We start from the raw sequence: 24,946 nt of genomic DNA, 5'->3' as shown, positions 1-24,946 counted from the left end.
TTTCCCCCTTCTTTCGGCTGGAAGAAAAAAGACTCCGAGGTCCTAAGGTCCTGGTTTCTGCATCCAGTTTGCCAACCATAATGAAGTCACAAGGTATACCTAGACTATATTAAATGTTCACAGGAAATAGTAATATCCATAGAACACATCATAATGAACTTTGAAGGGTGTATTTGGGACATCATAGATTTTTGAAGAAAACATACTGTTGTCCCAGGACATTGAGCAAACTACTATTAATTACATTGTTTGGCCCTAACTACTAAATAAAAGGAACCATTAGATATTTCTTTTGGTCTGTAGCTCCAAGAATGTATTACTGAGACTCCAAGTACACTGTGAACCAAGAAAGTTTGGGAACCTCTGCCTGAGGGAATCATGGAACCACAAGATGAAAGGAGGCAGGGTTTCTAAATTTCTAAATGAAAGAAAGCCACAAACATATTAAGAACTCCCACACTGAACAGGGATATGAGACAGACATAAACTTCTATTGTATTAACCCACTGAACATTTGGAGTTTATTTGTAATAGTAGCTAGTATTACCCTAACTAATTCACAGAGTATTTAAGAATCGAGACCCAAGGCCAAGAACCACAGATAAAGGACCAGAAGAGATAAACCTCGAGGGAGGCCACCAGGCCAAGAGGACCACTCACACAGTAGATGCCTCTTATCCAGTACTGGGTCAATATATAAGCCCCCTGAAACCAAAATCAATGTCAAGAAAATGAGGGAAGGATACTAAGGACTTAGCCCAAATGAGGCTGAGGAACCTAAAATTTGACATCCTAAAATCTCTACCATTAGTGGATAAGTGAATGCTAAGTATGCCTTTTGAAAAAGAAATAAATTTATATTATGTACATTTCATTCTGAAACTGTAACATTTTGAATCCATCATACATATGTTACAGCAAGGAAAGAAATACAGAGGTTACTGTCTCTGTTTCTGTAACTGGTCACCCAGCTATGGCCTGGGGCCAACATCTCAGTAGGGGTTGTGTGTCTTTTGGGGTGAAGAGCCTGAGTCCCTGGCAGTGCTGCCTAGGTGAGGGAACAGCAAATTCATTAATCATTTCAGTAGGACATGGTGAGAGACCAGGAACTCCCCTGGGCTCTCCTTCTACCACTCCCCTATTACTGTGTAGCTGTATTTCCATTTCATTGTCAGGATCAATCCCTCTAACCAGCACTATAATCCCATTCATCCCCCGCACCCTTTATTTCCCCAAAGAAGTCCAGTGCAGACCAAGCAGCAATTTCAAATACCAATTCAATGAACCTATCTTAGGTCTCTTGATGGAAACATGCCTCTTCCCTCGCTCATGGAAACTCCTAAACCATTGGAGTCCAGATCCATGAAAAAGTAGTACCAGGAATAAGGTAACGAATGGATGGTAAGTAGCCTCCAACCACACATGTCTGCTAGAAAAGTGATAAAACCATTTTACAGTCCACATCTTCTGTGGTCCTCCTCCCCTCAGCTTTGGTGTGAGTTTTGCTGCTCATTTCCCTCCCATATATGTAAACCCCACCAATTTAAAGAGGGCGAGATTTATCATCATCCAATCCGGTGATTCTCAACTGAGGACAATTTTGCCCCTTAGGGAAACATTTGGTAGTGTCTGAAGTCATTTGAAATAGTCACAACTTGGAGGGAGGGGTGATAACTGGCATTTAGTAGCTACTGGCCAGGGGATGCCCAGGAAACACCCCTCCACAACAAAAAATTGTATGATCCAAAATGTTACAATGCTGAGAGTGAGAAACCCTGATCGAATTAATTGGTTTATTTGCATAATTTGCTTCCCCCTCTAGAATGCAAGCTTTGTGAGAGCAGGGGCTCTGTCAGTCTTGTTTACTACTCTATGTTTGGAACACGGAAGTCAACAAACATTTGATGACCACATGAGAGATGAGTGGGTGCCTCATAGCTCACATCAGGTATTTTTATATACGTGCTCATATCCAAAAACTTGGCTCCTTGGATTGGAAGGGTTAGTAATGGTAGAAGGTAGCATGACTGAAACATCTGGGGTGGCACAACTACTTTGAATGTCCTAAAGTAGCTTTCTCCCCAACATGGCACAACCAGAATGCTCATAATTTTCCTTCACTTCAGTTTTCGAACTCAAGGAAAATTGTGTGGTCTTTACAGTGTCCTCAATTCCTTCATTCATTAAATGATACTATCATCTGGACACTGTGCTAAGTGCGGTCACCAAACAAAAAATGATGACTTGGGACTTGTGTTCAATAATTTGCACAGAGATTTGATATAATTGTTCTAGATTTATTTCTAACAATTATAAATCTATTTCGCCTCTAGGAAAAGTGTTTCTCTGCCTCCCGTCCCATCTTCCCTTGACACCTCAGTTAAGCTTGGAAGAAAGACCAGGAGAGAAGAGTGGGGTGCCTTCCCCCACAGCTCTGGAGTAGTGGCTTGTCCCATCCTGGGTTCCCACACCTTCACCATAGCTCTATGACGGCACTAATGGCCACTTCTCAGCACCTGTTTATTTATATGGCTTTGTCCTTCTCGCCAGCAGTAAGTCAAGCTCTTGGTGGGTCTTTATATCCCAGGCACCAGGCACGCAAGATGGGCTCAATAAATGGTTCTTGAAAAAATAAAATGCTTTTTGCCTACTTCACAATGTCACCTAGGGCACCCTTTGCCAACTTCACAATGTCACTCAAGGCATACTTTTGCCTACTTCACAATGTCACCCTATCCGGCACAGAAATGGGGACTTCCTAGGGGCTCAGAAATAGATCTAGTTTCAGCCCCGCGTGAATCACAGTCTAGTAGTGGCTCCAGCCAATGAAGAGAAAAGCAAAGGTTGGGAAGTCTTGGGCCCCAGCAAATGGGTGTAGGTTAAACAGCCTGAGCTGGAAGAGCAGTGATCACTGAGGAGTAAGGGCCCGCGAAGACACTGCAGAATGGCCCAGAACCGGAGCTGCATGTAAGCACGGGGCATGCATGTCGCCGCTGCTCAGGGTGCCTCATCCCCGCCGCTGCAGACGAGTGGCCCAGAGGCCGACCCCGGCGACAGAGGCTGGCGGTGTTGACCTGAACAGGTCTGTTCAAGTCTTGGCCCCCAAAACTGCCCTATGAGCGCGGAGAACGTGGCCGGGAGCCTCGTCAGGTCCCAGAAGCGCATCTAGGGAACTTTCTCAGCCCAGCCCACAGGGCGCTAGAGGGTCAGAAAGGACCCGCCTTTGCCGGCGGGGCAAAGGTTGTTCCCGAGGCCACGTGAGGCTTCCTCGCCCCTAAAAGCCCCAACCCGGCAGGATTAATGGAAGAGTAAGGACGCCCCGACCTCGGAGACGCGGCGCCCCGCTGCCGGCTCCAGAGCCGCTCCAGCAACCAGCTGCCTGGAGAGACCCGCCCGCGGCAGGTCGCGGCCGCCGAGCCATGCCCCGCCGCAGCTGGGACCTCGCGCTGCCCAAGCCGCCCGCCCCGCCGCCGCTGCTGCTGCAGCTGCTGCTGCTGCTGCTGGTGGCCGCCGCGGTGCCGCCGAGCCTGGCAGGTGAGCCGTGCGCGCCCACAGGGCCCCCGGGAGGGGGAGTCCGCAGACAGGCGGCCCTGGGCGCCCGCCTGGACCGCGGTGCGCCCGCCCGCCCGCCGCTCCGTGCGCTCCCGCCGGCGCCCCGGCTCGGCTAAGTTGACCGCCAGGCGGTGGCGGGGTTGTGCGTGGACGCGGCGGGCTGGGGGCGCGGCCCCAGCTCGCTCCAGCGCCGCCCGAGCTCGGGGACGGACCCGGGGAGGGGCAGGGGCTGAGCGGCGGCGAACTTCAGAAGTGGGGGCCGGAGTTCTTGGCGAACAAATCAGTGCGCTCCGGCGCGGCTCTTGGCTTGCTGAGCCTCGACTGATCCCCAAAGCGCAGCCAAAGGACATCTAAATATATTTATTCACATCATAGAGGTATGATTCCGGGCTGTCAGGTGTCTTTGTTTGTTTTTTGTTTTTTGGTTTGTTTGTGTTTTTTTCCCCCGAACTACCCATGACTTTGGTTTAAAGTTAGTGCAGCCTGATATTGTCAACTTGATAGGGGCCAGGCAGCGTGCTAAAGGGCTTTTCATACAGTGCTTACTAGAACCCTAAATTGGAGTGTTACCCTCATTCTACAGACCATTCGAAATTGAGAGAAATTCAGGACCTTGGGTTAAGATACACTGCAACCGAAGGCAGAGCTGAATTGCCACACGGTATTTACTTAACCATTCCCCTCTTCCTACAACAGGTTTTATCCCTACCAAAAAAAAAGTACTGGATTTGTCAGTTTTCTTCCCAATGGATAAGGCTAAAATTAACCAAAGAAACTGGAAAGACTTCAAAAGTAATCTTAAGAGAGGATTAAGTTTGCTTTACTTCCCAAGCCCTTTTTCCTAATGAGTGTACAGATTCTTACTACACCACCTTCCATCCACGAGTAACCACAATTAGCAGATTTCACGGTCTTTGCTTTTGCAACTTGCCCTCTTAACCACTCTTAAATCTTTCTAGTCTTTTAAACTGCCTGGGCCTCTGGGATCAGAAGGCATGCACCCCTAGGCTCTGACTGTTGATTTATCTGCCCCATTCTGTTCCTTACCTGCACCTTGGAGGGGGCATTCCACACCCTATGAGCCCAGACAACCTGTTCCTTCAGGCATACCTGGGACGGCTAAAAGTGCTCCAGAAATGGAAATGGCTTCTTGTGTCTGGAATGCTGAGTGAAACCCTTCTAACTTCTCTGTTCTTTTGGATTGTGTGGATTGTTTTAAATGTTCCTTAGATGGAGGGCAGCCTGAGGAGTGAGGTGGAGATACTGTTTTTCTGAAGATGAGGCACTGTTTATTCAAGAAGAGAACCCCTGGCAAGAAACAGCTGCTTAAACTGACTTCCCCAGATAAATACTCAGCTGAGTTCTGGCCAGGTTGGTCAGGAGTCAAGGCAAAGACTGAGGGCATTTCTGTGGCCAGTGATCCTGACAGCACGGGGCCTGGCAATCCAGAGAAGATTTCTTATCATGGCCTGAGGAACAGCTGGTGAAGCCCACGCCCACTCTTTCAAACAGATGTGAACCTTGTTTCCTTTGTTGCATCCAAACCAACCTGCTTTCCCGTGTAACTTTTTGACTCTTTGTTTTACCCTTCTACTAGACTGCCAGGCACATGCGGGCAGAGAACAGAGCCTTTGCTACCTCTTTCTAGTCACGTTTTCTCTGAAGTGTCCAGCTCAGTACTCTGACTTTAATGGGTACCCAACACACACCAAAGGGATTGCATTTTCATCTTCCTGGAATGATCTTTATATCTACCAATGTGCACCTGTTAATCCAAAAATAACTTTGCAGATTCATTATTCCAGAAATATTGGCCAACAATTGCACATTCCTCCTAGCCTGTCTTCCAAACTAGTGTGGACTTCAGTCATATAATAGCATTGCCTTTATCCTTCCAGACTGGAGAGACCCGTATTTGTTTCTGTGATTTTTCTTGGTGGTGTGTATAGTGAAGTCACACTAGAAAAGAGACGGGTTGGTTACTCAGAGATTTATAAGGTCCCCTGTGCGTGGTACTTGTTCCAAATCTGGCCCCTGGACTTGCAGGACTAGATTTGAGAAATGCATTCCTTCCGGTGCTCCAGAGCCAATCAGATACAAAGAAGCTGATTCACCCTGACAGACACCAAAGTCTATTCACCACAACACCCATAATGGATTTTTAGCAGATGGGACCTTTGCATAGCCTGCCCCGGCCACTTTCTTGTAACTTTCAGATTACACTAGAAAGATCCTGTCAGGGATTCTCAGGCTGGTTGCCTGCTGAATTTGCTTCTCAGGAAGACTGATGCTTCAGTTAGCCTCTGGGTGCTCATACTGGAGCTAGCACATACTAGCACAGCTGGCCCTTGCCTCTGGGACACTGCTTTTTCCACACTTCCATGGCTCACCAGTGCCCGCTGGAGACTAACACATTGCCTCTCTGGATAGGCCAGTACCTTTACGTGGTTGTGGAGAAGTATGCCAATTTGGGAGTTGTTCAGGCTCCTTAAGGTGATTTGGTAGACCTTTGGTGGAGGCTGTTCTCAGTTGATCCTTTGACTCGGAGGACTTTCTGGTCTCCAAATTCACTTGAGGTGGCGGCTCATTCCTTCTGTGGCAGTTCATTTTGGCAAGTCTAATACTAGAGAGGTAGTATGGAATTCCAGAAACAGGAAGCGTGGAGCCTAACTGCCTGTGTTTGAATCCTGGTTCCAGTACTTACTCTGTGACCTTCAGCCATTTATCCATCTCTACACCTAGTTCCCTCATCTGTTACATGGGGACTGGAGTATCTGCCTCCTAAGGTGTGAAACAGGGCCTTGTATACAGTAAGGGCTGCATAATTGAGTGACCATTATTATTGTCCATTGGAGTTGCTTTTTCTCCAGAAGGGCAGCACAGATCTTTGGATAAGGTAACCAGAACCGCAGCCAATAAGCTATGTGCTGTGAGGTAATAGCTTGTTATAAAAGCAGGGTTTCTCCTTAATCGTGGCCCAGCGTTGCAGGGACTTGGAGCACACAGGGGCACGTTGGGCCGGTGCTTCAGAAAACAGCAAGCAGAGCCCGAGGTTGCTTTCCTGGGTTACCACTGATTGGATGCCATCACCTTGATTTTTCTAAGTGCCATTTTATCAACCATGCCTGCTTTAGCATTTCCCAGCTCTTCTCCATCTTTCTGAGCCCCACTGAATCTTCCTACAGCTTATCCCCACTGTCTTAACGTTTCAGACCCAAAAGAAGTCGGTGCTGTCTATAAACCCGAACATTTTTGTCGTGCCCTCTCTCTATCAGTTAGTTTATAAAAATGTATACAAGCTAAGTTCCAGAAGAATTTCTGCGGGAAGTGCTCATTCCTCTTTATTGTTAAAATTTGTTTTCTAGTCCTTCTGGAAATGTTAATCTGATGGCAGAGATCAAAATCCTTCTCCAGAAGAAAATGTTTAAAAGATCCTCCCTTTCAGTCTTTAAATTGAGGTGGAACATTTTATTTTTTTTAATTTTTTATTTTATTTTATTTTATTTTTTAGCTGTAAAGTGACCTGACCTGAAGAGATAGAACATTTTAGATACATTTTTCATAGTAGGTAAACTGCAAATCACATGAACTTCAGCTTGGAACATCTAACATGCAGAACAGAAATTATTGTTTTCACATTTTTAGGCAATATTTTAATTTTTGTCACCTGTTATCTTTTGGGTTTTTTAAAAAAAATTCTAAATTATCAAGCATTAACTCGAGTTAGCAAGATAGGTGGCAGCACCAAAAATGGAATGACTCTCAAAAGATTAATTTTGTTCAGCATTTTCAGTTTTTTTTAATGCATTTATGCTTTGTCTTTTTTTTTTAAAGTTTTTTTTTTTTTTTTTTTTTTTTTTTTTTTTGACAGAGAGAGATCACAAGTAGGCAGAGAGGCAGGCAGAGAGAGGGGAAGGAAGCAGGCTCCCTGCCGAGCAGAGAGCCCAATGCGGGGCTGGATCCCAGGACCCTGAGATCATGACCTGAGCCGAAGACAGCGGCTTAACCACTGAGCCACCCAGGCGCCCCTGTCTTTTTTTTTTTTTTTAATAGAGTAAGTTCCAGTTGCTCCTACAAGTTCTATTTCACAATCACTTGAAAATTGCACTCTAAAATGTGGCTAGAAAATTTATTAATGGTTTTATGTTGTTTCTTTGCACTATGGCAAAATAGGAACTTACTCAATGGGGTAACAGAAACTAAGAGAGGTAGTGAAAATATGAGGACACTTTGATCTAAAACTTGAACCTCTGTCTGCACAAACAATACCATATTACAATCTTCCAATGGGAAATTGTGAAATCTCTTGATTCAGAGCTTGCTCTGAAATGTGTCCTCTAGCCTTGCAAATAAGTTACCATCCCAGCAGGTGAGGTAGTGGCGAGTTAATTCAAGCCAGCATTTACACACCTAAGATACCAAAATTCGAACCCACAACCCGAAATCAAGAATGAATAGACAGAGACTCAATACCAATCTGTCTCCTCCCCAGGCAGTGTGGAAGTTTGGGATGTAGGCAAGAAAACACTATTCACCCCAAAGGAGTCAATACAATGAAAAAACAGATGCCACCCCCTGACTCTCAAGGAGCTTGTAACTAAATTTTTGAACCACATACATACAAATATATATAACTAAAGAGTGATGTAGATGAAGAGTGAGCTAACAGCGCCAAATGAGGGGCAAAGTTGACTTTCTATTGACAGGACTTTTAGCAAAAACTCTGGTTGAAGCTAGCAGTGTAGACAGAATAGGTTCGTTCTGAGGGGATGAAGGAAGGAATCTTTCCAGATCCAAGTAAATCTCCAGCATTTTTCTGTATTAGCACTTTGTTTCTTTGACACTGTTTTTTTAAAGCGGTATCCCTTTCTGCTTACCTACTATATATTGGCCAGAGTATGCCTCTCACCTCACATCCCCTCACTGCTGTCTATGCGAGCTTCAGCCGCTGTAAATGCGAGGGGCCTCAACCTCACCTTAGCCCCACTGCAAGGATGCCTTGCTTTGTACCTCAGGCTTCTCCAGCATCATAACCATTTCACACTGGAGCACTTGCAAACCTAGACAGAGGGATTTAACCACTCCCAGGGCAACTTTTGACCAATGCAAGATGGGCAGAGGTAGTTAAATGTTCCTCCTTCCATCCCTGGGATGGGGTCCTCAGGGATGCTTATCTCCACCCTTGTTTGGGCCATCTCAGATTGCACCTTTGAATTAGCTTTCTCTCCTTCCCTGTTTCACATTCACCATCCCCCATTCCCGTTCCCAGAATAATCCCTCCTTCAGCAAGAGTCCTAGGCTCTGATTTCTTCTGGGAGTGAGAGCAGAAACCCTTAGAATGTTGTTGCCTGGAAGCTGTTTATCATGAATCAGTTATTTTCTGCTGAAGAGTCAAAGCAGATCTAAAAACCAGATATCAATTTACTGAACCCTTTCAAAGAAGGAAGTAGAATGCCAAGGTAGACCAAAAAATACAGAGACCTTTCGTCCAATGGACATAAAAGACAAAAGCAATGTAAGGATCAGGATCAGAGAAGTGTCAGCTAAATTCAATCTGAATAGATTAAGTTGCAATCTTAATTTAAAAAAATTTTTCTCTCATATTTTGTGTCTGCCCTTTCATGTTTCTTCCTCTTTTTCTCTATGTAACTTACTGAATATATTAGGTAAAATTGCATTGCTCCAGGTTAAAAACCATTTACTCTATCATGAATAAAGTGCCCGCCTGGAAAAATAGGTTCCAAATACAGGAGAGAGTGATTTGGGCCACTTACAACTATTTTACAAATTCTAAGACAGGGTTAGGATTTTTTTTCCCCCACTGAAAACAACTCATAGAAAATGTTAGAATATGCAAATAAATAAATTTAATTTGGGCATTTAGGTTTCTATGTTGAGAGAAATAAAAAAAGGAGAAGGCTTCTTCCATCTTTATCTACACAAGAAAAAGACTCTGTTTTTGTAAAGTAACATTCCCATTCATTCAGCAGAAATTTATCAAGTGCATTGACTTTGAAGATGTTGCTGTTAAAGATTTTAAAATCTCACTTCCCTTCTCACAAGTCTAGGGGGACATGGCATTTGCCCCTTGGGCATCTGAACCATCCTTTAAGCCCCTTCCCTGAGCTTGAAGGTGTAATGACTTGAGTTATTTTAGATTAACTTCTGTGAATATTCTGATAAACTTCACTTTCATTAGAACACACACAATTAAACTAGACTCATCCCAGAAACAGTACTGTGCAGGGTCCAGTGCTTACAGCCTTAAGCAGGACCTGTGTCTGCCTTCACAGAGTGTGTATAAAGCTAGAGTGGAATTCCAAGAATGTGATTTTGGTCTACCTTTTTGCAGTTGTCCTTTTCACAACATCTGCTTCCCAACATGGAGATGTTTGAGAAAAAAAAAATAGAAAAGTAAAATGGCTTAAACTCTCAAAGGATTTAAGAAAATCAGAAAGTAGTGTGGTATCAGGAAATCCAGAAAGAGTCAGTGCATGGAGAAAACGTTGAGGGAGAGAGAACATCATTTAGGGGTGGAGCAAGAAACGCAGATGTTGGCTTAATTTGCAAAGTACTTGCTCACTTGGTCGGTTTGTTAGCAGTACATTTTTATCATTTTCTTAAGGGAATTTTTTTTTTTAATGCCTGGCGGGACATTAGTGTCAAAAAAAGCACTGATTTGAGGAAGTGTATTATTTGTAGTCAGGAAATTACGTAGTTCCAGCAACAGTGAAAACACAGCCCTTGATGCTTGGATGGAGAGCAAGCCAAGGTTTATGGCAAAGGGGCCTACTGGAAGGGAAGGTGAAGTTAGGCAAGGCCACAGTGTTCAAGGAGAAGTGCCAAGATTTGGAAGAAGGGAACAAAGCTAAAATTGTTCCATGTGGATAGAACTGAAAGGGAAGAGACCCAGAAGGCTCGTTCACCTTCCTTCCTCCCTTCACAGTTTCTGTTTATGACCCTGCACACCCCCCACCCCCCCTCACTGCAGCAGTTTGCAGCTGCTGTGTTTCTAGTCATCCATGCTTCCTTCACTTCCCTACAAGACTCACTAGAGGCAAGGGTAGAAGAGAATGTGTGCGGAAAGCTGGGGAAAGGCTGAGGCTATGACACGGTGATCCAAACTCCATTTGGAGAACACATTTATTGTATTTGGAAGAAGGGACTTTATGGATGCTACCCATAGTTGTCAAATTGTGGCCGGTGGGCTTTACTAACAATTAGACATTATTCGTCACCAGAAGTCTGTGAAAGTATTGTGAACCTACCTCTGTTGATGAACATCGTTATTTCCACTTAGCCATTTTTAAAGAAAGTATGCCATTATAGTCATGACTTTATTCAGAAGTAAAACGACTTTCCTGCTCAGGATTATTCTTTAAGGGCCATAATCAGCTTTAGCTTCTAAGCCTGACCAAATCCAGCCAATCACCCAGCCCCCTTGGGACAAGGTGCTATGATACTCTAGTATTAAGATTATACCTTTAGCACTTATTTGATAGACAATCTTTGCATAAAAATAAAATAATAAAATGTTGAGTCAATTTTTAACGTTGACAACAGATAACTATATATAAACATTTAATCTGAACCTTCTGGCATCTTTTTTTTGTATAATTTTTTTTAAAAGATTGTATTTATTTATTTAACAGAGAGGGAGCAGGAGAGCACAGGCAGGGGGAGTGACAGAGGGAGGGGGAGAAGCAGGCCCCCGCTGAGCAGGGATCCAGATGACCTGAGCCGAAGGCAGCTGCTTAACTGACTGAGCCACCCAGGGGTCCTGAACCTTCTGGTATCTTAACCACTGAAAACACAGTATGTCCAAAATTAAACTCCTATTTCCTCCCAGACCTATACCCTTCTGCTCCCTCTCTCAGCGAATAATACAACAACATCCATCCATTGAGGCTCAGTCTAGAACCTGAGAGTCATTCTGGCCTCTTTCCAGCTCTTTGATGACATGAATATAAACTGGTCTTCAACCTGAGCAGCTGTCCAATAGTTTCTTAGGTCAAGAAACAAATGCATCACATACCATTTCCTTTCTCCATTCCTTTTTTCCTCTTTCTTCCTAAGTCTCCCTTCCTTTCACAAATACTTGCTGAGTATCGTGACAAGCTAGGCACTAGGGTAGTTCTGAGTCTTTGGCCTCCAGGAGCTCACAGGCTACGAGCGGCAGAAGGCATGTGAGTTACAGTGTGATAGGCCCAAAGAAGATGTACCTACAAGCAAGTGACACTGAACTTGTAGACCGAGTCAGCCCCCACAAAGGGGTGCTGCTTCCTGAGTCTTAAGTAGCACTTTTGAGATAGCTGCATGGTTAACAAGAGAGAAACTCTTAGGCGGACGAAACAGCATATGCAAAGTCAGAGGTGTTGAACCAGCTCGTGGCAGGTTGGACAGTGGTATACGATGGCTTCCAGATGACAAAGTGCATGGGGGTGGTGGGTGAAGCTGCATAGCGTAGGCAGAAAGCAGATGATGAAGCCCAAGAGTGTAGCCAAAGAATTTTATTTCTAGTTAATGGAAGTCAATGAAGATCTTGGTAGGCAAGTAAACAAATTATTTGCATTTTAGAAAGGTCACTCTGGTAGAGTACGAAGGATGAATTTACAGGTCAGAGGCACCTTGAAAAGGGCCTTTCTTAAAGGTCAGGCTAGTTGTGATATCTGAGGTAGCATGGAAAGGTGGGGCTACAGAGATAGAGACTGGAGGGAGAGTTGGTTGGGAGGCCTTGATTCAAGATGAGTTTGCAGGAGAGAGAGGGGGCCTGGATGGGCTTGGGTCTCAGATAGAAGGATAACAGAGATAGAAAGCAGAAGGTGAAGGATGGGTGAGAGAGCAGCATAACAGTTCTCGTTTGGATATTTTGAATTTCTGTTGCTTATAGAATCTTCCAGGTGGTGTTACCAAGTGTGCTGTTGGGTCTACAAGATAAAGAGAAAGGCTGGGTACAATGAAGAAGAAAGCAGGCAGAGGAGGAGAAGATGCAGATTCATGTCATCCCAGATGCATGGAAGGAAAGAGTTTTTTAAGAACAAGTGGTCAGGGGGGCACCTGGGTGGCTCAGCGGGTTAAATCCTCTGCCTTTGGCTCAGGTCATGATCCCAGGGTCCTGGGATCGAGCCCCGCACCGGGCTCTCTGCTTGGCTGGGAGCATGCTTCCTCCCCTCTCTCTCTCTGACTGCCGCTCTGCCTACTTGTAATCTCTATCTGTCAAATAAATAAATCTTAAAAAAAAAAAAAAAAAAAAGAGAAGAACAAGTGGTCAGGGGCACCTGGGTGGCTCAGTGGGTTAAGCCTCTGCCTTTGGCTCAGGTCATGATCCCAGGGTCCTGGGATCGAGCCCCGCATCGGGCTCTCTGCTCAGCGGGGAGCCTGCTTCCTCCTCTCTCTCTGCCTGCCTCTCTGCCTACTTGTGATCTCTGTCTGTCAAATAAATAAATAAATAAAATCTAAAAAAAAAAAAAAAACAAGTGGTCACCAGGTCAAATGCTCTCAGCAGCTCTTGTGACATTAGGATTCAAGGATGTTATTAGTATTAGTAGCAGGGTGGGCCTGGATGCCAGCTGCAGCAGGCTGATGGGAGGAAGATGAGGAAGTGGGGTGTGTGTTCCTCTTTCTAAAGAATGAGGTTTGGAAATGGGCCAGTCATATTCACAGCTCTCTCACTGGTACCTAGCATAGCCTGTGACACAATGTGCCCTGTAATACTTGTAATAATTTCATGAAAGGAGTGAGAGATTCTGGCAATGGCCAAATCTGGTCCCAGGATCCAGAGAGAACTTCTGTGATTAGTTTGCCCTTAGCCATGAGACAATGGAGCATGTCAGTATGCTAAATCAGAGGAGCCATTGCACGAAGAGAGCGTTAGGGTGCAGGAACAAGAAGACACAGGATGGAACAAAGTTCCTAAAGAAGAGGAATTGTTCCATAGCCTGGGTAAAGGGATTGAGGTGAACGAGGATAGAGAGATGGCTATAGGATTTGTAAGGATATATTCACAAAATTATCAAGAACTTGAGAGGCTCATAGGTAATAGTTTTTGGTTTTTGTTTTTTATTTTTTTTTTTCTGCAAAATAGGAATCTGATGTCATGTGTGAAGAATTAGGCAAGAGAGATAGGATAAGATGCCTGAGAATAAGGATGCTTTGGTCCAACTGCCTTGGGGATCAAATATGTTATGGACCAGGTACATGAACCCTATGCTTGGTTGAGGTAAGAGCTGAGCAAGGGCTCGAACTCTGACCTTGCCCAGAATCTCATCTCTGAGGATGAAGCATTTAGACCCACCTCTATGATGCTCTAATTACTTCCCCCGACCTTTGACCTAGTTCACTGTGCTCTGAGCTCATCCCCCTTGATCAGGCTCTGGTTTCTCCCCACTTATAACAAGGACAAACTATAGTGGCAGATTTCCCAATTCTAATGGAATGGATTCTCTAAAAGCAAACGTGGTGAAATTATTGGTTACATGGGAAAAAGTGCATCAGCAAATCAGTTAAATAGCATCCCATTATTATTGCTTCTTCTTTTCTTTCAGAAGTCTACTATGCAACTGCGTACTGGATGCCTGCTGAAAAGACAGTAGAAGTCAAAAACGTACTGGACAGGAATGGGGACGCCTATGGCTTTTACAATGACTCCATGAAAACCACAGGCTGGGGCATCCTGGAGATCAGAGCGGGGTATGGTTCTCAGACCCTGAGCAATGAAATCACCATGTTTGTGGCTGGCTTTTTGGAGGGTTACCTCACTGCCCCGTAAGTACTTCGATCTTTAGTTGTGGTGGAGAACTACCAGGCAAATCTGTCCCTTTCTTTGTCTACCAGTGGCGCCTGTCTTCCTGACATTGGACATTAGAACTGGAAAGTACCTGAGGTGCCCCTCATGTGATCAAAGCATGATCAGAATCACATTTTCACCTCTAATCAGTACCTGACTTGGAAGGAAAAAAAAACCCAACTGTGGCATTCTTCCATTCTCGTGGCACTTAAAAATCTTTCCTTTTGGCGAAACTGTTTTAAAATACAGCTAAGCCATTTTATCCTACTAACCATTTATTGTCTGGTACAAAGAAAATTACCAGGTAAAGTGACCAAGAAGCACTGAACACAGAGGATTTGTTAAATTTAAAATATAAGAGCATTTTTTTTCAACAGTCTTAAAACAATACTTTCAAGTGGGCAAGGACTTTCAATTGAAATCCTGATGTCTAATATAAATATTCCTTCCAGTTCTATTGTTACTTGATTCTTACGTCTTTCCTGTGTCTTGTGAAAATAACAAAGATGTAGTTAATAATAATGCAATCAGGACACATCCTTTTCCAAGATAAGCTCTTTAAGGAAAGGAACGTTGCAACTCATTTAATCAAGCCTCATCCTTTCTTTGATATAAAAAGTGTCCTGATGATTTGGCTTTTTTCCTTTTACTCTCTGTGACTTAGACTGTTGCAGGGAGTTTAACCAAACCCTATTGTGTGTTGTTATCGCCTTAGTAAGGCACCTTAATAAGTTCGGTGACAATCTTAATTTGTTTCTAAGTGCTGGAGATTATATCAAATGTTGAATAACTAGTTCTTGTGCTCCGATAGCTCTTTATTTAATGAACTAGAAATTCCTATTTTTCTTTTTATACCAAATTTTTGTTACTCTACCATACAGGTCCCCTTAATGATATACTACTCTGGGATGCACAAAACTTTATAAATGGACTAAGATTTTTAAAACATGTTTAGGGGTGCCTGGGTGGCTCAGTTGGTTAAGCGTCCGATTCTTGATTTTGGCTCAAGTCATGGTCTCAGGGTCATGAGATTGAGCCCGCTGTCAGGCTCTGTGCTGGGCATGGAGCCTGCTTAAGATTCTCTCTCCCTCTCCCTCCACCCCTCTCCCCACGAAAAAAACCCCCACAAAACCAAAAGTTTAAAAAAAGTTTAAAACTGTATTTTATATAAATATATTTAATATAGAATCTGAACTTTTCATCCTTCTCTGCAAATCTATATTTACTGTGTACCTACTAGTTCTGATTGCATTATTTAAATTGAGTTGCTGGTTTAGAGAAGTAATTTGAGCTGAAGTTGTGTGCCTATAAATACACTAGGTTGTCATGAGTGCTATACATAATGGGCCTTTAAGGGAAACTGAGATTTGTGGGAGCAGCTCTAATCCAAGATTGTGGTGAGGATGAGCGTGTCTTCTGTGCAGATAGGTATCACACAGCAGGAATTTTAAGGAGTTTGCCAGAAGGCTTCTGATGAAGGTGGAATGTCTGATAGTCTTATGTCTCAGAAAAACATAAATTTTTATATTTCACTTCTAGGGGTGACTTTATCATTTTACCCTCATTCTTAAGATGAAGCATTGACCTACCCTTGAGTACCTTTATCCATTGATGAAGAAGATCCAAGGAATATGGGTTGATATCAATTCTCTTAGTAGCTTCTTAAATGCTTCTATATTAGAGTAAAAATTTTATTTCTTAGAAGAAAAACACTTAGTTATTATTCAATAACTGGGGGTTTTTGTTTGTTTGTTTCTTTGCTTACTCTGCATCTTTGCCCCGTCCATTCAAAGAAAATTTGACATGCGTGAGTCTTTTAAGATGGAACAAACAACTTCCTGGGGCACCTGGGCATCTCAGCTGGTTGAGCGTCCGATTCTTGCTTTTGGCTCAGGTCATGATCTCAGGGTGGTGAGATGGAGGCCTCTGTGCTGAGTATGGAGTCTGTTTAAGATTCTCTCCCCTCTGGGGCACCTGGGTGGCTCAGTGGATTAAAGCCTCTGCCTTCGGCTCAGGTCATGATCTCAAGGTCCTGGGATGGAGCCCCACATTGGGCTCTACTCAGCGGGAAGCCTGCTTCTCTTCCTCTCTCTCTCTGCTTACCTCTCTGCCTTCTTGTGATCTCTGTCAAATAAATAAGTAAAATCTTTAAAAAAAAAAATTCTCTCCCCTCTCCCTATGCCCCTCCCCGCAATGCACACCCACACATTCTCTCTCCCTAAAAAAATAAAATAAAATAAATAGAAACAACATCCTGTATATTGTAACCTATTTTAAGGACCTGGCAACTGAGTCTTCCCTCCCTTCAGACCAACTGCGGCAGCCTGTGAGCATGAATGATCAGGAGTGAGGAAGAGGTGAGTCTAGCAATCTTAGTGAATACTGGATCATTAAGGAAAAGTTGAGAGACTCCTCTTGGGAACATTTCTGCTGTGAACAATGTGCAAAGAGTGCTTTGATCATAAATAACTATAACAGTCCAAAAGGAAGGCACCTCATGGGCCAGAACAGTCAAAGAAGCCTTTGCAGAAGGAGTGAGCTGTGGGTCTGGTGTTTGATGGGTGATGACATTCAGTTTGGCTGGGAAGAGGAAAAAATCTGGGCAGAAAGAAACAGAACCAAGTACTGAAAAAAGGCAATGAGTCTGAAATGAGGAATTTGCCTTTACAAATGAGCAAGGAGTAGAAGCTCCATTGACTAGTCAGAGGGCAACCGGTTTAAAATGGCACATAGAGGCTGTATCATGGAAGGCTTTGGATGGAAGCCTGCCCGTTTGGCAGTTGTCATTCTTCATTTCCATCAGAGAGTGCTCAGAGGTTTCTCGAATTTGAAAGACAACATCTCTATTGGTCTCTGTTTTGTATTCCTTACTGACAATTCAAGAACGTCACCTGCTCAAGGATGGGCTTCCTGTATATGCAGTATCAAGAGTCTGGAGAGGACTTCTTCCCTGCAGAGACTTTGACAGATCTCACAGAACAGAAGATGCTGGTGATCAGGAGAAGCTTGACAAAGAACCAAAGGGGCTGGATGGAAGAGAGAAGTCAGGTATTTGTATATTTGAAGAAAAAAGAGAGAAAAAGAGAAAGAGGAGGAGGAGAGGACAAAAAGGAAACAAAGGAAGGGAGTAATGGATGGAGGAAGGAGAACAGAACCAAAAAGAGGAAAATGAAGAATTACAACCAAAACTATCATTAGAAAGACATTTCTCATTTCCCTTCTTAAGAGGGTGACACTCTCATCACATGTCTGTAAAATCAAATAAGTAAGGAGATTTCCCAGCTTGCATGGAGAAAACCTACTCTGTGCCTAGCTGGAAGCTCACAATAGTGGGACATGACCCAGTATACTTAGAACACCCCCTGGCAATGGGCTGGAGAAGAGAGAGGAAGGGAGGAGGCTATCGATTTCTTCCCTCATCTGATATGGTCCAGGAGGGGAAGGCTTATCATACATTCTGATGCCCAGGAGCTCATTTTGAAGATTTGCAAAATGGAACAGAGAAGCTGGGCTCCCAGGGACAAGAGCTCCAGGAGGGAGACAGAACAGAGAGCATACTGGAAGGATTCGCAGGCTTACGACTCCAGGCAGCACAGCTGTGCAGCCCACCGACACCATCCTCACTGACCAAGCCGTGAGAGGCAGGGGGCTGCCTTGGTATTCAGCACAGAGGAGCCTAATCTTTGACCATCTGGAAGCTGTGGCTAGAGTCACAAACCAACAGAGGAGGAGGAATACAAGTCACAGGCAAGCGTAGTGTTCCTGTTTGTTTTCAGTTTTCATGGGCAACTATCTGAAAAGCAACAGCATCTTCCAACACAGACATCATTTTTTCAATCTAAAACCTATACTCCCAGAGACTGTTACTTGGGGGTGTTTGCAAGGTGCGATTCCACTCACTGACTCCACTCACTTGGAGCAAAAGTGTCTGAGGGGGCGCTTCAGCTCAGGTCATGATTTCCGGGTCCTGGGATGGAGCCCCACAGCCATCCCTGCTCAGCGGGGGGCCTGCCTCTCCCTCTGCCTGCCACTCCCTGTGCCTGTGCTCTCCTGCTCTCTGTCAAATAAATAAATAAGTAAAATCTTAAAAAAAAAAAAAAAAGAATGAAAAAAGGAGGGTCTGAGCCTGGTCTGAGAAGGTGAATTTATGCCATTGGCCAAAAGAAAGAGCCATCTTTTTTTTGTTTTCCTTTTTTTAATCCCCCTAAGATTGATTTATTTATCTGAGAGAGAATGGACGTGCACACCCACAAGCAGGGGGAGGGGCCGATGGAGAGACTCTCAAGCCGACTCGGTGCTGAGCACAGAGCCTCACGTAGGACTCAGCCTCACAGCCCTGAGATCAGGACTTCAGCTGAAATCAAGAGTCCCAAGCTTAACCATCTGAACCGCCCAGGTGCGCCTGCCTCGTTCTCCTTTCAGCAGACTCGCTCAGGTGGCTGCCAAGGGTCATGGGAAGTTTAGGGCCGCCATGTTCTTCCCACATCACCACATTTAAAATGGAGTGACAGTCCTTATATTCCCCAGAATCTTGAAGAGGAGTGTGTATGAGGTTGGGTGGCAGGAACAGCTGAGATACTGTGATAAAGAGCTTGGTTTAACTACCATGGAGGAAATAATTTGTTCTCTCCAACCTGTGACATACTTGCGAGGCCAAACAAAAACATATAAAGAAATATCCTGAAATCCTCCATCATTTCATTTGAAGTGTTCAGTCATAAGTTGTTTCCTTGAACCTTATAACACTCTCCAGAGAACAACTGGGACCTGGGCCCAGCCCTCGTGCTTTATCACGAAGCTCCAGGCCATCCACAGCCCTGCCACGGCGTGGTTTTCCCACAGGGTACGGTGGAAGCAGCAGGTCCAGCCGGGCCTCAGCATGGAGGCAGCCCTAGACCCTTCCGGGGCTTCTCTCACCATCTTGCCCTTCCTCATGCTCTCCTGCCTGCACCCATCTCCTGAGGAGCCGCTCCCTGCGGGACACTGCCATTACCATGCAAACATGCCTTCTGGGTGGGCTCCTGAGCCCTGCCATGCTGCCCTGTTAGCCTGTCACACATCCCTTTCCAGAACTCTTACACCACATTCCCGAGAGCCAGATTCTGCCTCTCCCATCTCCACCATCTGAAATATTGCTCGGCCCCCCAGGGCCCATCTCACATGCTATCTCCTCAAAGTACTTCCCCATTCCATTCCAACTGGTTTGAGCTCCCTCTCTCCCCTCCACCATCTGTTAATGCTTTAGGGGCAGGTCCCTATCTTACTCATGTTTATATACCCCGGACACCTGGTACAGCACTTCTGCCCCCAGCAGTTACTTAATTACATGCTGATTGGGTTTAATTGAATCCTGTGCTGTTCCAGTTCTTTAGGGATGTACCAAAAGCATGAGGTACTTTTTTCCATGTAATGCAGTGTCTGGCAGCCATGGCCAAATGGAGCTTCTTCCTTCGTTTTTTGACTTAATGGGCTGGCTCCCTAATCAGAGTAGCTCATGTCTCACTAACGATGTTAAAAGCTGATAAATAGTCCTACATTGGTTTTAATAAAATGAGTCATGAAACCTTTCTGGAAAGAATGATGATGAGGGTGTGGGTCTGCTCCAGTTTTCAATAAAGTGGCTGAGCCTGTGTGTGGCTGAGGCAGCCGCTGAAACATCTCTGGAATTATCTAGTAGGAGCGAACCACTTCACTGCAACAAACACATTATCTGCAACATTAACTGCAACAAACACATATGTCGGACTCTGGGGAGGGGGAAAAAGAAAAGGGGGGTTAGAGCTCGTGAGCACACTCTTCAAAGAGAACTCCATTTAATTTAATATGTTGATACAACAGTCGGTGAAACTATGATGAAAGGCGGTTCTAGCAAGATTATGGCACAAGTAGAGGAAGTAGTCAAATGTGGTTCCTTTTTTGTTTCCGCTCTACTACCAAGAAATACCTCAAGAATCTCTGCCATAACCCGAACTTGCTCATTGGATGTTAGAAACTCAATGTGCTTCCCATTCAAGATGGTAGGCAAAGCAAAGTGAGACACATTCCCGTCCTCAAAAATATCAAATGGTCCAAGAACTAGGAATTATTTGGACCTTCCCATGAATCACAAGGTGCTGCTGCTTCTGCTGATGACAGCGATGGTGATGACTAAACCTTAGATGACATTTAAAATGGGCCAGACACTGTTCAAAGCATTTAACAAGTTAAATTACTCCCATTACTATTGATGTGAACACTCGAGCAAAGAGAAGTTAAGTAACAAGCCGAAAGTCACAAAGCTACTAAGCAGGGACCAGGTTGTCCAGCAACAGAGTTTGAGGGGGCATGGACATGTATCCACATAAATGGATTGCTATAGGAAATTCTGAAGGAGCTTGTTTTGGTCTCAGACCCAGAAAGTTAAAGCAAGTAGAAAAGAGTAAAAGACAGGACCTGACAAGTGCTAAATGATATGGTATTAACATGACACAAAGAGACTCAGGGTAGGGTGGGAGTATGTGTGTCTTACATAAAGGAAAGCAAAGTCTTCCCCAACTTCGGAGAAAACTTACTGACGTTACACACCGCAAAGCTGAAATTAACAACACATCCGTGAGGCAGATCTTAGCATTAGCTCTGCAAGATGAGAATTTGGAAGCGTGGAGAAGTTGGTCGTATTGCCTAGAAGTAGTGAAGTCAACCTTTGAACTCGGAATTCAGAGTCTCTACCCTTAACTGCTGTCCTATATGGCTCTACCACACCAAAGTGTAGGATCCCAGACCCAGGGATCAGAGAAGGGCCTCAACCTGAGGAAAGTGGTCTGTGTTCCTCAGGGCTCCTGAATGGGGCAGGATCTGTGATCTCAAGGTGGATATTTCTCTTCCTCTGCTCTGTATGGCAGAACAGAGAAATCCCTAGCCCAGTTACCCATCTATACCTCCATCCGTCCTGTCTATTGTTCTGTGGGCATCTTCAGCAACCACCCCCGAGTCAAGACTCATGTTCTTCTGTTTCAGAGCGTCTCAGCCTTGGCACTGTGGACATTTTGGGTGGAGTAATTCTTTGTTGGTGGTGGTGGTGGGGGCTGTCCTGTGGATTGCAGCGTGTTTGGTAGCCCCCCAGCCTCCACCCACTAGATGCCAGAGGAACCTCCCCCCCACACACACATACACCCCCTGGGTGTGACAACCAAAAATGCCTACAGACGTTGTCAAATGTCCTGTGGAGGAAGAAAATCACTCCAGTTGAGAAACCTAGCTCTCTTTTGAAATAGACTGAAAAACTGAGAGGATCTGGAACTCTGGTTGGAGAATAGGCAGGGTACAGTGATGAAGACTTTGGGTAAAAAGTGCGAATTTTTTTTTTCATTTTTTTACCTGAATGAGCCTTGTAGGTCAATAGCTTACAAATTATTTTTTCCAAAATAGAACTTTATTTTCCTATCAGTCATTTTAATTTTAAGAACGCATTCCTCCTGATGGCAGAACATGCTACCATTGCCATTTTTTTTAAATTAATTTATTTATTTTTATTTGCTTATTTACAGCATAACAGTGTTCATTGTTTTGGCATCACACCCAGTGCTCCATGCAGTACCTGCCCTCCCTATTACCCACCACCTGGTTCCTCAACCTCTCACCCCACCCCACCCCCCACCCCCCCACCGCCCTTTCATAACCCTCTGGTTGTTTTTCAGAGTCCATAGTCTCTCATGGTTCATCTCCCCTTCTAGTTTCCCTCAACTCCCTCTCCTCTCCATCTCCCCATGTCCTCCATGTTATTTGTTATGCTCCACAAATAAGTGAGACCATATGATACTTGACTCTCTCTGCTTAACTTATTTCGCTCAGCATAATTTCTTCCAGTCCTGTCCATGTTGCTACAAAAGTTGGGTATTCGTCCTTTCTGATGGAGGCATAATACTCCATTGTGTATATGGACCACATCTTCCTTATCCATTCATCCGTTGAAGGGCATCTTGGTTCTTTCCACAATTTGGCGACCGTAGCCATTGCTGCAATAAACATTGTGGTACAAATGGCCCTTCTTTTCACTACATCTGTATCTTTGGGGTAAATACCCAGCAGTGCAATTGCAGGGTCATAGGGAAGCTCTATTTTTAATTTCTTGAGGAATCTCCACACTGTTCTCCAAAGTGGCTACACTAACTTGCATTCCCACCAACAGTGTAAGAGGGTTCCCTTTTCTCCACATCCTCTCCAACACACGTTGTTTCCTGTCTTGCTAATTTTGGCCATTCTAACTGGTGTTAGGTGGTATCTCAATGTTGTTTTAATTTGAATCTCCCTGATGGCTAGTGATGATGAACATTTTTTCATGTGTCTGATAGCCATTTGTATGTCTTCGTTGGAGAAGTGTCTGTTCATATCTTCTGCCCATTTTTTTATATGATTATCTGTTTTGTGTGTGTTGAGTTTGAGAAGTTCTTTGTAGATCCTGGATATCAACCTTTTGTCTGTACTGTCATTTACAAATATCTTCTCCCATTCCGTGGGTTGCCTTTTTGTTTTGTTGACTGTTTCCTTTGCTGTGCAGAAGCTTTTGATCTTGATGAAGTCCCAAAAGTTCATTTTTGCTTTTGTTTCCTTGGCCTTTGGAGACATATCTTGAAAGAAGTTGCTGTGGCTGATATCGAAGAAGTTACTGCCTATGTTCTCCTCTAGGATTCTGATAGATTCCTGTCTCACGTTGAGGTCTTTTATCCATTTCGAGTTTATCTTTGTGAACGGTGTAAGAGAATGGTCGAGTTTCATTCTTCTACATATAGCTGTCCAGTTTTCCCAGCACCATTTATTGAAGAGACTGTCTTTTTTCCATTGAATATTTTTTCCTGTTTTGTCGAAGATTATTTGACCATAGAGTTGAGGGTCCATATCTGGGCTCTCCACTCTGTTCCACTGGTCTATGTGTCTGTTTTTATGCCAGTACCACGCTGTCTTGGTGATCACAGCTTTGTAGTAAAGCTTGAAATCGGGTAACGTGATGCCGCCAGTTTTGTTTTTGTTTTTCAACATTTCCTTAGCAATTCGGGGTCTCTTCTGACTCCATACAAATTTTAGGATTATTTGCTCCAGCTCTTTGAAAAATATCGGTGGAATTTTGATCAGAATGGCATTAAAAGTATAGATTGCTCTAGGCAGTATAGACATTTTAACAATGTTTATTCTTCCAATCCAAGAGCATGGAACAGTCTTCCATCTTTTTGTGTCTTCTTCAATTTCTTTCATGAGTGTTCTGTAGTTCCTCGAGTACAGGTCCTTTACTTCTTTGGTTAGGTTTATGCCCAGGTATCTTATGGTTCTTGGTGCTATAGTAAATGGAATTGATTCTCTAATTTCCCTTTCTGTATTTTCATTGTTAGTGTATAAGAAAGCCACTGATTTCTGTACATTGACTTTGTATCCTGCCACGTTACTGAATTGCTGTATGAGTTCTAGTAGTTTGGGGGTGGAGTCTTTGGGGTTTTCCATATAAAGAATCATGTCATTTGCGAAGAGAGAGAGTTTGACTTCTTCTTTGCCAATTTGGATACCTTTTATTTCTCTTTGTTGTCTGATTGCCGTTGCTAGAACTTCTAATACTATGTTGAACAAGAGTGGTGAGAGTGGGCATCCTTGTCGTGTTCCTGATCTCAACGGGAAGGCTGCAAGCTTTTTCCCATTGAGGATGATATTTGCTGTGGGTCTTTCATAGATAGATTTTATGAAGTTCAGGAATGTTCCCTCTATCCCTATACTTTGAAGCGTTTTCATCAGGAACAGATGCTGGATTTTGTCAAATGCTTTTTCTGCATCAATTGAGAGGACCATGTGGTTCTTCTCTCTTCTCTTATTGATGTGTTGTATCACACTGATTGATTTGCGAATGTTGAACCAACCTTGCAACCCAGGGATGAATCCCACCTGGTCATGGTGGATAATCTTTTTAATGTGCTGCTGGATCCTGTTTGCTAGGATCTTGTTGAGAATCTTTGCATCCATATTCATCAGTGATATTGGTCTGAAATTCTCCTTTTTGGTAGGGTCTTTGCCTGGTTTGGGGATCAGGGTAATGCTGGCTTCATAAAAAGAGTCTGGAAGTTTTCCTTCTGCTTCAATTTTTTGGAACAGCTTCAGGAGAATTGGTGTTATTTCTTCTTTGAAAGTTTGGTAGAATTCCCCAGGGAATCCGTCAGGTCCTGGGCTCTTGTTTTTTGGGAGGTTTTTGATCACTGCTTCAATCTCATTACTAGATATCGGTCTATTCAGGTTGTCAATTTCTTCCTGGTTCAATTTTGGGAGTTTGTAGCTTTCCAGGAATGCATCCATTTCATCTAGGTTGCTTAGCTTATTGGCATATAACTGTTGGTAATAATTTCTGATGATTGTTTCTATTTCCTTGGTGTTAGTTGTGATCTCTCCCTTTTCATTCATAATTTTATTAATTTGGGCTTTCTCTCTTTTCTTTTGGATTAGTGTGGCCAATGGTTTATCGATCTTATTGATTCTTTCAAAAAACCAGCTTCTAGTTTCATTGATACGTTCTACTGTATCTCTCGTTTCTACCTCATTGATCTCTGCTCTAATCTTGATTATTTCCCTTCTTGCATGTGGAGTTGGTTTGATTTG

General features: G+C 43.9%; 1 protein-coding gene across 3 annotated transcripts in view; it reads left to right on the top strand.

The window, feature by feature from the left end:
* Window positions 1-3,229: 3,229 nt before the first annotated feature.
* The window catches only part of PLBD1 (phospholipase B domain containing 1), a 68,578-nt gene continuing 46,861 nt past the window's right edge, over window positions 3,230-24,946 (top strand). Inside the window, exons 1-2 of one of the 3 annotated variants that reach the window (XM_046012983.1) lie at window positions 3,230-3,534; window positions 14,097-14,316. In XM_046012983.1, coding sequence (XP_045868939.1) covers window positions 3,420-3,534; window positions 14,097-14,316 — 335 coding nt within the window. In that variant the 5' untranslated portion in view covers window positions 3,230-3,419. Of the gene's footprint in view, window positions 3,535-3,788; window positions 3,930-14,096; window positions 14,317-24,946 lie in introns of those variants that run through there. The other 2 variants (XM_046012980.1, XM_046012982.1) reach the window with 2 other exon arrangements.

This window comes from Meles meles, chromosome 7, assembly GCF_922984935.1.
Source record: "Meles meles chromosome 7, mMelMel3.1 paternal haplotype, whole genome shotgun sequence".
Lineage (NCBI taxonomy): Eukaryota > Metazoa > Chordata > Mammalia > Carnivora > Mustelidae > Meles > Meles meles.
The sequence above is the reverse complement of the archived record's forward strand: the minus strand, read 5'-3'. Positions and strand labels throughout refer to the sequence as shown.